At 37.6% G+C, this 13,930-nt stretch overlaps 1 protein-coding gene across 2 annotated transcripts in view; it reads left to right on the top strand.

Annotated features, from left to right (window-relative positions):
* Positions 1-13,930, top strand: part of Hephl1 (hephaestin like 1) — a 68,638-nt gene that overhangs the window by 52,000 nt on the left and 2,708 nt on the right. For both annotated transcript variants that reach the window (XM_015489984.2, XM_048795650.1), the window contains exons 13-17: positions 883-1,022; positions 3,459-3,599; positions 8,453-8,559; positions 9,966-10,188; positions 12,229-12,368. In XM_015489984.2, the coding sequence (XP_015345470.1) occupies positions 883-1,022; positions 3,459-3,599; positions 8,453-8,559; positions 9,966-10,188; positions 12,229-12,368 (751 nt within the window). The remainder of the gene's footprint in view (positions 1-882; positions 1,023-3,458; positions 3,600-8,452; positions 8,560-9,965; positions 10,189-12,228; positions 12,369-13,930) is intronic.

The following is a 13,930-nucleotide window of genomic DNA, read 5'->3' as shown; positions in this document are numbered from 1 at the left end:
TCTCCCCTCCCCTTCCCCTTCCCCCTCCCCCCTCTCTCCCCTTCACCTCCCCTCCCTTCTCCCTTGCCTCTTCCTTCCCCCTCCCCTCCCCCTTCCTCTTCCTCCTCTTTTAATTTAGTGCCATATCTTCTGCATTTGTGTTCTTTATTTTGGCTATTTAGCTGTTTAAGATGGTCCCCTTAAGAGTAGCACTGAAGCACTGTCCAGAATTTCTAAGATCAAGAAAATTGTGATGTGACTTATGGAGAAAATACATGTATTAGCGAAGCTTCATTTGGGTATGAGTTATAGTGCAGTTAACTATGAGCTCAATATTAACAAATCACCAACAACTATTAAATAAAGTGTCCTCAAACAGGAACACACTTGAAACAAGATAATTCAGTGTTCACCATGACTATCTAGAACATAAGAGCCATGAATAAGAAGAATCAGCTGTAACTATATTTGCAATAGGTACATACACAAAATATAACCTGCAAAGATCTTTACAAGTAAAAAAGAATGAGGTATGGAATGATATATATGAAACCTGGAAGAATTCAGGATGGTGAAAATGTGTGCACACTCATATATATGTGTGTGAGGTTAGGTAGTGCCACAAAGAGAAGACTATCTCAAAGGGACCTTAAGAATCTCTGAGGTTGACCCCACTCAACACCTGGCAACAGTGGATAGCAATTGTTTTCAAGGGTGGACCATGGGCCATACTGGGCTGAACTTATCAGAACCTGAAGACCTTTGAAGTGCCAATTCCTAGCCCCACTCCCAGAGGCCACTTCCCTAGAGAGACCCTGGTTACAGCCAGGTTTGGGGAGCATTGATCCAGAGTACCCCCAAATCACTCTGAAAAACTTAATTTTTGATGCTTCCGATTTGCAGACATGGAGATATATTTATGAACCACACTGAAAACTGGATTGGCTCTCAGTACAAGAAAGTGATTTACAGGGAATATACCAATGGAGAATTTGTGGAGATCAAAGCTCGACCACCGCGAGAGGAGCACTTAGAACTCCTGGGTATGGCACAGATTTCAGCCATGCACCGTCAGCCCCAGGCGTGTGCACATGTCTGAAGACACACACACACACACACACACACACACACACTTTCCTGTAAGACTGAGAAGGGACAGAGTAGCATGACTGCATTCATTCGGTGCAATATTTTCCTTATCAGGGAGTGTCCTGGGTCCTCAGCTCACACAAAGAATAGCATAATAAGACTACCAGATAACACTCAAACAGGAGCCCATTCCATCAGGGCAGTCTACTCAGTGTCTAATAATACTGAGCTTCTTTCCCATTCCTTTACTGAGCTAGGGAATTTTAATTTAAAACAAGTTGATGTCTCACAACACCAGGCAGTGTGTTTGTATGAGTTCTCCAAGGTCCTAGATTATCCATGCACAGTGCCATACTAACACACCATAAAAATATTTATGACAAAGGAGGAACCCCCATGGGAGATGGGTGCCAAGGGTGAAAGGTCTAGTTTCAGTTCGGGAGGCCCTGACCCATGCCCTACGAACATACTGGGTCTGCCTGCAGCCTCTGCACTACCTGATGCCCAGCTGCCTGACCTGGCCCTCAGATAAGCTCCCCCTGCTTTCTATCCCCATATTCCCTCACCTGGGAGACCTGATCCCATCTTAAAGACAGGATTTTAAAACAGAGGGCTAATCTAGAGGACTTCTTGAAATCCTTTGCTGCTTTAAAATACACAAGTTAACATATAAACAATATGATTTTCCACAGTACCATGACTCCTAGCTTGATGAATTATTAAATGCTCCACCCACCCTCCCCCTCACCTATTAACATTGGCACGCAAGCTTGTTTGTCATATCAAATGAATGAGTCATTCCCAGTGGAATCATTCATTTGGGCCCCATGTATCCAAAAACCTCTTAAGGAGAGGTGCTGGTCCTCCTGAGGCATTTGGGTTATGCTTGCAAAGAGCCCCTGTTTGATTCCACTCAGTAAAATGAAAGAAAAGAGTGACTTCATCAGAGGCAATACCAGCAGCCTTCAGCTAGGGGTGGGTGAGGCTCATCCACTTATTTTCTTCAGTTCAGGGAGAGTCCTGGGATTCTAAAATACTCAGAGGTCATGGAAGGCATACCTGGGTTCAATCACACTGTAAATTAGAAGCCATCTTCTCTTACTCACCAGTACAGCAAGTCATGTACACTTCCAGTGGTATACAAATAATGATTTTAATAAATGGACACGCACACCTATCTCTGTAGCTATGCTCACACTGAATGTTTAAAAACAGTAGAAATTTTCTTTTCTAGTTTTTTTTCATTAGAAAAGAGTGCTTTTCAGAAACTTCTGGATTCATGCTTAATGTTTTCTGAAGATATTTCTAGTTCAACAAATTTTAGATTTATTTACTCTTTTAGTGGTGTTTATCAGAAAAGCAATCAAACCCATTTGGACCAGTGAAGAATGAACAGGTTGAATATCACCAACCCCAAGTATATCCGCCCCCACCTATGCACATAAAATGCACAAAATGCCCAAGAGAGAACCATAGGGATCTGATCTGAGGTGCTTCCTTGTGGCAGTCTACTTACTTGTAAGCTGGGTAAGGTCTCATGAAGACCTTTTTGAGTGCTATACTCTGCCAATGTGGGGTGTCATGTTCTGAGCATCTTGAGGTGACAGGCATCTGGCATGGTGAGGGTCATTGCATCATAAGGCTAGCACAGGCTCTCTCTAGAGGGTTGTGGGCTCATCTCCTTGGGCATGCAGGCTGGTTGCTTCCAACAGAAAATTGCACAACTGAGGGTCCAAAGAGTACATGGCCCCCTCAAGGTATCCACACATCCAAAAAATGCATTAGACATGCATTAGTGAAATGATTGTGTTGATCATAAATCAATGCATAATTTCTTATTCCACTCATTCCAAATATTTTAATATACATTATTTCATAGGATCCTCCTCATTATTATTGTATTCATTAGCCAGAAAATAAGCAGTTTCAGACTCACCAAAGGTCACACACAGGGTGACAACTGAAAGTCACCATATCATACGAATATGCCTTTTCTTAGAAATTATTTTTTAGTAGTAAAGTTAAGCATATTGATCCTTACCTGTTCAATGCAGTGAAACAAGTATTTTACATATGTTATTTTATTCCACCCTTACTATAACCCCATGCCCATTTTATTGATGAAGATTTGAAACTCAGATTACATGACTTGCATAAGGCCCCTCTAGTAAGTGGCAGAATATGAACCTAGGTTGGTCCCATTACTACACACTTCATGATATTTATTTATTTATTTTTGATATTTAATTCTATACAATATTGTCCTCTAAAGGAAGTGCACTAATGAAGAAGCTAACCCTTGTTTTATTCTCTAATACTACCTACATTTAAATTACTTTGATATTGGAAAGATCAATGATAATGCACACAGACCTGTGTTTTGCCTTTAGGTCCAATGATTCATGCTGAGGTGGGTGACACCATCCTGATCATATTTAAGAACAAAGCCAGCCGGCCCTACTCCATCTCAGCCCAGGGTATAGAGAATACGGACAGTGGGAAGCGACTCGATGTGCCCATCACAAAGCCAGGTATGAAATGCCAGAGGTCTGCTTCATCCTGATGGGGCCACAAGACCTCACTCTTTTGTGATCTATGAAGAGTCTTGAAAAGCTCATCTTAATGTCAGTGTGCTTCTGGCCTCTCCTGGTATGAAATCTTCTTTCATCCATTGACCAAGTATTTAAAAAATGTCTAGGACCCATTAAGAAGCTCGTAGGCTAGTAAGAAATAATAATGGTTAACACATACTGAGTGTTAAACTTGTGTCAGATGCTATGCTTTATGTTTAAGCCAAAAAAAGCAACAAACGAAAAACCCTTCATTTATCTTTACAACAGCCTGGCAAGGTAGGTGCTAACTTATTTAATCAATTCTGACACCATAATTGTCCATCATTATTTTATCTGTTAATGAAAACCACGATGCCAATTACACATTAACATGCTACAGATTGAACAATACATTTGAACTTCAGATTGAACAACACTTTTGGACTTCAGACAAGTTAAAATGTAAAAAATTTGCATCCTGTAACAGATGAAATATGGTATTATTATGTCGATTTAAAAAATAACTAAAGCACAGGAGGGTCAAGAACTTGGCCAGGTCCCTTTTTTGTAATGGTAGAATCTCAGTGTGCTTGACTCTAGGACCTGAGCTATTAATCACACATTTCTCTCAAGGTGTTAAAAGTGAGGTTTTTTTTTTTTTTTTTGAAAAAGACAAGATGAATCATTTCAGTTGTAATGCAGGTTATACATGATAAAGTTCTAAGTGGTGAATAATTTCAGGGATATTCCTAAAAATATTTGTAAAAGTTTCAGAGAAGGAAAATTCATGAAGCCTAATTGATTAATTCATAGAAATTAAGGAAAGAAGTAATTGAGAAAAATTTATAAAGGACACAGACCTCTGGTTGGTGGTGTTTCGGTCATCATTATATAAAATTCATGTATGAAGATGTGAATTTGGTGTCAACATGCCATATATACAAACAGAGATTTGGTAAATTGTGGTATAAAGGTGTATTAAGGATTGTAATGCAAAAAAATTATGAATGCAATGCACTCCACTATTGTCATGGATGTAAGAAATAATAAAAAAAGAAAAAAAAGTGAAATCCTCTAGTTACATAAGGAGGTCAGTAGTTCATATCTAAGAAACATCTAGAAACTTTAAGCATATTAGTTAGAAATATCAAGGTAGCTACCATAAAAAGTAGCTAAAGGGGCTGGAAATGTTTGCTGCTGAAAAGTTATTTTTATATGACTTTAGAATTAGTTATTAATTATTAGAATTATATGACTTTTAAACTTATAACTTTATAACTTTGAGGAAAATAAACTTTTAAAAAAATATTTTAAAAAGAAATTAATAAACATTATTTTGTAGGGAAGTCTTAAGTTCACAGAAAAACTGAGCAGAAGGTACAGAGATTTCCCATATACCTCCCACCCAACACATGCATAGACTCCCTAACAACAATTTCCCCATCAGAGTACTACCACTGGGGGTAGCTACAATTGATGAGCCTGTACTGACACATCATTGTCATACAAAGTCTGTAATTTACATTAGGGTCTATGCTTGGTATGTGAACTCTATGGGTTTTTTTTTTTTTTTTAAAGTACAATGGCATGTATTTACCACTGTGGTACCACACAGAAAAAATTTACTGCCCTAAAAATTCTCTGTGTACTGACTGTTTATCCTGCCTTGCCCCTGAACCTCCAGAAACTACAGATATTTGCACCATCTCCAAGCTTTGTACTTTCATGAATGTCCTATATGTGGCCTGAACATCCAGTATGTGATCTTTTCACTTGGTGATGTGCACTTAAACTTCCTCCATGTCTTTCTCTTTTCATGGTTCAATAGCTTGCTTCCTTTTAGCATTGAATAATATTCCATTCTGTGGTTTGTATAATTTAAAAAGAACATCTTTGTTGCTTTCATGTTTGGCAATTGTGATTAGAGCTGCTACAAATATCCATATATATCTTTTTTGCTTGGATGCAAATTTTGAGCTCCTTTGGGTGAATACTAAGGACCACATTTACTGTGATCATATAGTAATAGTATGTATAGTTTTTAAAGAAATTGCCAAATTGTCTTCCAAAATGTCTGTAACAATTTGCATTCCCATAAACAATGAATGAGAGTTCCCATTGCTCCGCACTTTTTTAGTACTGATGTTTTAGATTTTGGCCATTCTAATAGGTGCATAGTATTTGTAGTTATTTTAATTTGTAATTCTATAGATGACCTATGATGTTGAACATCTTTTTATATATTTACTTGCCATCAAGTAAGGTATGGCGAGGTATCTCTTAGGTCTTTGCTTTTTTGTTTTTTAAAGTAACTTTGTTTGTTTTCTTATTGTTGAGTTTTGACAGTTCTTTGTATGTTTTGGATGACAGTCTTCATCAGATGTGTCTTGCAAATATTTTCTCCCTGTCTGTGTCTTGTCTCCTAATTTTATTGACATTGTCTTTCACAGAGCAGAGGTTTTTATTTTTAATGAAGTTCAGCTTATCAATTGTTCTTTTCATGTATTGTGCCTTCGGTACTGTATCTAAAAATCATGATTATACCAAGGCTGTCTAGGGTTTTCCTTATATTATCTTCTAGGAGTTTTATGGCTTTACATTTTCATTTAGGTCTATGACTCATTTTGAGTTAATTTCTCTAAAGGGTGCAAAGTTTTTTATATTATTATTGTTATTGGCATGAGGATGTTTCAGTACCATTTATTGAAAAGACTATCTTGTTGCCGTTGATTGACTTTACTACTTTATCAAAGATCAGTTGATTGAATTTATGTGGTTCTATTCTGAGCTTTCTAGTTTTTCCACTGTCTGCATTTTCTTTAACCAATACCACACTGTCGTGATTACTGTGGTTTTCTAGCTTGTTTTAATTTTGATTGGCAATAATTTTACTTACGTATAGGGTACAATACAATGTTTCAGTACATGTATATATAGTGTAATGACCAAACCAGGGTAATTATATCTATCACATTGAAAATTTATCATTTCTTTATGGTGAGAACATTCAAAATCCTCTCTTCTGTCTTGAAATATATAATGCATTAATGTTAACTATAGTCACCCTACTGTGCAATGGAACACTAGAACTTCTTTCTCCCACCTGGCTGTAACAGTGCACACCTTGACCAGCTCTCCCCGTCCCCCTCCCATCAGTAAGCCCTAAAGTTGAGAAGTGCCAGTCCTCCCACTTTGTTCCTCTTTGGTATTGAGTTGGCTACTATGGTACTTTTTGTCTCTCCCTATAGACTTCAGAATTGGTGGGTAGATATTCACAAAATAACTTGCTCAGATATTTTTATTAGATTGACTTTAATTTAGGGATCAATTTGAGAAGGACAGAGAGCTTGACAACATTGAACCTTCTTATCCATGGATACAGAACATCTCTTATTTTCTGGTATCTTTCATCATAGTTTTGTAGATCTTATACTTTTGTTTAGATTTGTATTTACTTATTTTTTCAGTGCTAATGTAAGTGGCATTGTGTTTTTAACTTAAATTTCTGCTTGTTAATCGTTAGCATGCTGCAAAGTAATTGATTTTTTTATATTAACCTTGCATTTTACCATCTTATATGATGGCTTATTAATTTCAGGAAGATTTTTTTGGCCAATTCTTTCAGGTTTTCTACATAGATGATCATGTAATATTAAAACAAAGACTGTTTGATTTCTTCCTTCTCAACTATGTATAGCTTTTATTTCCTTTCCTTGTCTATTACATTAGATAGGACTTTCAGCAAGATTTTTAAAGTGCTGGTGAGAGATCTTGCCTTGTTCCTTTCTTGATCTTAGTGGGAAAACTTCAAGTTTCTCGTTATTAAGTCATCAAGTAAAGTTACTAATTTTTAATGGTCAAAAGGCAACTACAAAGCTGGGCGCAGTGGTGCCTGCCTGTAATTCCAGAGGCTCGGGAGGCTGAGGCAGGAGGATCACGAACAAGTTCAAAGCCAGCTTCAGCAAAAGCAAGGCCCTAAGCAACTCAGTGACGTGACTCTCTGTCTCTAAATAAAATATAACAAAGGGCTGGGGATGTGACTCAGTGGTGAAATGCCCCTCAGTTCAATCCCCAGTACCCACCCCCCAAGAAAAAAGCAACTACAGAGGGAGGAAGAGAGGTGTCTATTGGGCATTGGTGGAGACTCTGGTAGGGGTGTGGGCAAGCTGTCATGACCACTGACAGGCTAATGATGATGGATGACTAAAGTGATGATGATGGATGACTAACCCAGTTCACAGGTAAGGAAACTAAATGTCAATGGGTTAAGTAGCTTATCAAATGTTGGTTAAATAGAAATTCCCATAGGTTGGGATTTGGAAAGAAGTTTCTCTGATTTTCTCTGGTTCTAAAGGGATCTCTCTACCCACCTGAAAACTTTCAAAACATACTGGTGCTCTAATCCTAGACTCAAAATTTTCTGATTCCATTGGTCTGAGGTGAGGCCCGAGCCAAGAGAACTTACAAAGATACCTGGTGATTCTCAAAAGAGTTGAAGACTGAGACCCCTGATGACTGAGGTGTGCTCAAGGATAGTTTTTGGGACAAGGACACAAATTTTGAGGAGGAAAATCAGTGTAATATAAAACAAATCATTATTTCCTGAACACATTGTAGTTGACAATAGAAGAAGGCACACTGGAAGGAAGTCTGCAGTTGCCATTTCATTTTGAAACCATAGAAACCATGATGTAAGTTTAATAATGAATGGGCACTACCTCCAGCAATTCATCACCAAAACATATAAAGACCCGCTCGCATTTCTGCAGGTTAATCATCTTCAGCAGAAGCAGCTGTAAAAATTTCTTTCAATTTCTTCTCATTCATTTCAGGAGAAGTAAAAACTTACAGATGGAATGTCCCAAAAAGATCAGGGCCAGGGCCCTCTGATCCCAATTGTATTCCATGGGTTTACTATTCAACAGCAAACTTTGTGAAGGTAAGGTGAAGAGAGCAACCAAGATGCTTAATGTAACACAGCTGCAATGTAAACTCGGAGTCATCACAACTCTGGTGGGTATCTGAGGAGTGGGTATGATTTACAGCAGGGGAATCGAATGATGTATGTATGGCCCACTGGTTAAATACAGCCACCCCTACTCATTGACATTGCCTTATGGAGATGACAAAGACAGTATGGGCCACAAACTAAAAGAAAAATTTACCATCTGATACTTTCCCACAAGAAAAGTTTGCTAACCCTTGATTTCAAGTAAGAAGTAAAAACATAGCCCAAATATTTCAATTACCAGATTTAGAACTTACATAGTAACTTGAAACAAAAGAAAATATATTGATAGGTAACAAAAGAGTATCACAATATACTTTATTCATGGTTTTGGCTGTGTAAAAAATCTATTAATTTTAAAGGCATTATCTTGTCTTATAGACAAGCCTTTATAGGGCTCTGGGAAAGAAAGCACATCTCAAACATAGTAACTGAAACTGTAAAACTATGAATGATAGATAACTGAGAAATAAAAAGCAAAGATTCAATACTGATTTGAGTCAGGTGTATGTAAAATTACTTTGGTCTTTAATTATATGTCATAAACCAAAGTCCAAACTAAAATCATATCTGATATGAAATGTAAGCATCATCATTTATTTTTAAAAAGTGAGGAATTATCTTAACCTTCCTTTTAGAATAGATGTCTTGAATTGATATCCTGGAGATTACAACAATTCAGGAAATAGACATATAAAATACTTGAAAAAATACATTTACAAATTCTAATTATGGAAAAAATATTTGTTTATTCATGCATCCAAATACATTTATTGAGTACTTGTAACATGCAATGATGCTACTCAAAACTAAGACAATGCAAGTATCCTTGTCTTAAAGAAACATAACTTGGTGGTAAAAATATTACATGTCCACACCATGACTCTGAATCTGGGAAATTCCTTAGCTATTAAAAGCACTAGAGGAGACCTTGGAAAGAAGGTTTAGGAAGAAAGAACAATATGAACAAAGCTGAACATAGGAAAGTGGAAGGTGTATGGGAAAAGTGTTGAGTCCCGTTTATCTATCATACAGGGTCCAAAAGGAAAGCAGCAGGGAACCTAAGCCAGAAAGTTCACTGGAGGAGCAGATAGGAGCTTAAACACCTATCAGGGATTTGTATTTTATTCTGAAGGCCATGGAAGATCACTGAAGACTTATAAATAAGGAAGTGAGGAAATTAATCAGATGGTGGTCAATAGCATGAGCTGAAGGTGAGGTGAGACAGACCAGAGAGGAACCAGTTTAAGGATCCTACACTAGAATGGTGGCAGATGGAATGAAATGTTATTAAATTATTTAATGGCTTAGCTGATTTGGTTTGCTTTTTCTTTCAGGACACATATAGTGGTCTGATGGGTCCTTTGATTACATGCCGAGAAGGAGTATTGAATGAAAAGGGAAGAAGAAGTGATGTTGATTATGAATTTGCTCTCTTGTTTTTGGTATTTAATGAGAATGAATCCTGGTATCTGGATGACAATATCAAGAAGTATCTCAATAAAGATCCACGGGATGTTAAGCGCACTGATGATTTTGAAGAGAGCAACAAAATGCATGGTATATTGGAATTCAAAGAGAAGATTGTTGAGATAGGCTCATAGAAATTCCCCTCACTGTAGGAATCACCCAACCTCTTTCTCTGTGCCTTTCCCTCTTCCCAGGGGCACCTGAACTGAAGAAGTTCCTCTAAAGCTTTTTTCAGCAAGTACCAGCCTAGCCAATGGGGACTGGTAGCAAAGTCTTTGAGGCTTTGGACCAGCTATTTAGGGTCATCTCTCTGAATGCTGAGATCTTTTAAGCTATAAAGAAGTAATTTTAAAAATATGTCACTACTTATTGGTATGTTTTTTTATGAGTCACCATAACGTCCCATTTGATCAATTTAAGGATTTGTGTAATTTACTGTGGAATAAAACACCATCACCGAGTTTCTGTTTTAATGTTTTATTTAACTCAGTGTAATTTCAGGTAGGTTTTTTTTTTTTTTTTTGTAGGAGTAATATTTGAAATAGACACTCTGGCTAAGATCTACTTTTGAAGATGGCCACAAAGTTCGTTATTAATATGGATTAGAATATTGTGGCCTGATTCCCAGTTCAGCTGTCCTTTCCCTTACTAATTTTGCTCTCTTTTTTCAAAAGCTTCTCAGAGTGCTCTTTCTTTCTTTCTTTTTTTGAGAGCTCGCCCTTCCTTCCTTCTTCCTTCTTTCCTTCCTTCATGTACCAGGGATTGAACTCAGGGGTGCTCGACGACTGAGCCACATCCCCAGCCCTATTCTGTACTTTATTTAGAGATACAGTCTCACTGAGTTGCTTAGCACCTCACTTTTGCTGAGGCTGGCTTGATCCTCCTGCCTCAGCCTCCCCAGCTGCTGGGATTGAAGGCCTACACCACCATGCCCATCTGAGAGCTCTTTCTTTTTAATGCACACACTTATTTGGTTATACCATGGTGCATAAAATAAAAAGTTAGTGGAGGACTAAGAGTCACCCTCTCATAAACCCAGTGTGTTTTGGTCATTATTGGGTTATTGGTTCAGCCCTAGGAAACTGTTTCTTTTGGAGAACCAGCCAGGCTTAAACATTTTTTTAAATTTTTTTTATTATTAGTTGCTCTTGACATATTTCATACATTTGATTCAAGCAGATTATGAACTCCCATTTTTACCCCGTATACATATTACAGATTCACATCGGTTACACATCCACTTTTTTACATACTGCCATACTAGTGTATGTTGTATTCTGCTGCCTTTCCCATCCTCTACTATCCCCCCTCCCCTCCCCTCCCCTCCCCTCCTATCTTCTCTCTCTACCCCATCTACTGTAATTCATTTCTCTCTCTTGTTTTTTCCCCCTTTCCCCTCACTTCCTCTTATATGTAATTTTGTATAACAATGAGGGTCTCCTTCCTTTACCATGCAATTTCCCTTCTCTCTCTCTTCCTTCCCCCCTCTCGTCCCTGTTTAATGGTGATCTTCTTCTCATGCTCTTCCTCCATATTCTGTTCTTAGTTGCTCTCCTTATATCAAAGATGACATTTGGCATTTGTTTTTTAGGGATTGGCTAGCTTCACTTAGCATAATCTGCTCTAGTGCCATCCATTTCCCTACAAATGCCATGATCTTGTCATTTTTTTAGTGCTGAGTAGTACTCCATTGTGTCTAAATGCCTTAAACTTGTTCTCAGAAAGTGAAATATTAAGGAAATATCTTCTAATTAATTCAGTGTTTAAGTAAATTTGATTTTTTTTTGTGACTGAGGCCACTCATTTGCAGAAAGGTATAAATCAGGATTCTTACCAATGAGCCTGTAATCCAATTCACAAGAAGGATATGCTGAATAAACAAACAGTGCCACCCAAGATGCAGCTTTGAAAAACAAGCTATTTCTCTTTCCTGCCTCTCTTTATATAAAGATTCCTGGTAATCTGAATTTTGGATCTAGAATGGCAGGGTTGTTTTAAGTGTAAGTGAGACTCTTACCTGTTTCACAGGTAGCTAAGAAGGGTGACCTAAAGATTTTGGACCATTTCTAAACTCAAATTAAGTAGTGTCTTCTCAATGACCAAAGACTATTTTCTTTTTTGCCTTCTTAGCCATTAATGGAAAGATTTTTGGAAATCTCCATGGCCTCATAATGAATGAAGACACAATGACAAATTGGTACTTGTTAGGAATAGGAAGTGAAGTGGACATACATACCATCCATTATCATGCGGAGAGCTATATTTTCAAAGTAAGTATAAGGAAAATGTTTGGGGTAAGATTTTTTGAACTAATGGATTCAATGCAGTTCCACTGGGAAATAAGGGAGTTCCTTGGCATGTGATGCTTGTGAGGGGTGATGGTAGTTCATATTACAAGCGGAGCAAAGAAATGCGATTGTACCTTCTCCTTGAAGATATTTCCTAACAGGTATGTGCATATTACTGTGTTGTAAAAAACTCTTTCAGTCTCAGAGGAACATTTTCTCATCAATTATATGGCCATGGTTATGACCACTCTGGATTATTCTGTTAATATTGCATATGGAAGCATCCAAGGGTTGGTCTTTTTTCCTTTCCCATCCTTTTTCATCCCATTTGTCTTTCCTTCCCACCCCTCCTTTCTTTTCTTTGTGATTAGTTAACATTTTAGCCCTATCCAATAAAGGAGGCATTTTGAGCTCTGGCGTGGGCCCCTCAACTTTACCTTGACTTTTGCCCTGAAGAGCTGGGCTGGACCACCTGTGACCTCCTGCTCTCTGGCATCAAGTTATACCGTATGGGTGGTGCTGTCTATACAGCAGAATCACCTAGAGAACTGTTTAAAGAATAGACTGCCTCTGTTCTGCCCCACCTCAGACCTGCTGAATCAGGTTTCCAGGGATAAAGTCCAAATAGCCTGTCATCTCAAGTTCTCAGTGCCATCTACCAGGAAGCAGGGTAGAGAATGATAATCATATCTAATCTGTAAGATAAACTACTAGAATTGTTTCTAGTTTGTTAGAATTATATTCTACTTAAACTGCAATAAGCAGTAATTTAATAAAATGTTTACTATCTTCTCCCCTCTGTGTATTTCAAAGGACACCAAATATTAGCCTACAGTGATTAGCATTTCATGTGTTAAATGGCTATGCTGCTTTTCAGATTTTGACTTTTTCAACAGACATTTAAAAAATTAAATTAAAAATTTATGAAATTATTAAAGGTTATACATACATATATAAATGTTAAAAATTAAAATGTGATTCACATTGCATACAAGTCACCCTATTTATTGCACGATTTTGTTTTATAAGCACAAATAGTGATGTAAACAACAAACAATAAAACACAAGATACAGAATTAAAAAAAAAAAAAACAGAATACTTCCATCACTTCTCGAAGTTTCCCAGTTGCACCCTCTGGTATCAATCATTTCCCTCTGCTTAACACTTAGCAACCCATCTGTTTTCTGTCTCTGCTATGATTTGAATGTGTTTCCTCAAATTGATGTGTTGGAGACTTAATCCCCCTTCCAGCAGTGAGGAGATGAGGCCTAGTGGGGGATGTTTAAGTCATCAGGGCCCCTCCTTTATGAATGGATTCATGCAGATTATAAATAGGCTGCACTCTACAAATTTGATCTCTTGATCTCTGGCATGGGCACTCTTGCTCTTCCACCTTTTTGCCATAGGATCATGCAGCAAGAAGCCCTCGCTTATATTACTTGTATTCTCAATAATTGATATTCTGACTGGAGTGAGATGAAATCTTAGTGTTGTTTTGATTTACATTTCCCTGATTGGTAAAGATTTTTATTATTTTTCATAG

The sequence above is a fragment of the Marmota marmota genome, unplaced genomic scaffold (assembly GCF_001458135.2).
Source record: "Marmota marmota marmota unplaced genomic scaffold, marMar, whole genome shotgun sequence".
In the NCBI taxonomy this organism is placed as follows: Eukaryota; Metazoa; Chordata; class Mammalia; order Rodentia; family Sciuridae; genus Marmota; species Marmota marmota.
The sequence above is the reverse complement of the archived record's forward strand: the minus strand, read 5'-3'. Positions and strand labels throughout refer to the sequence as shown.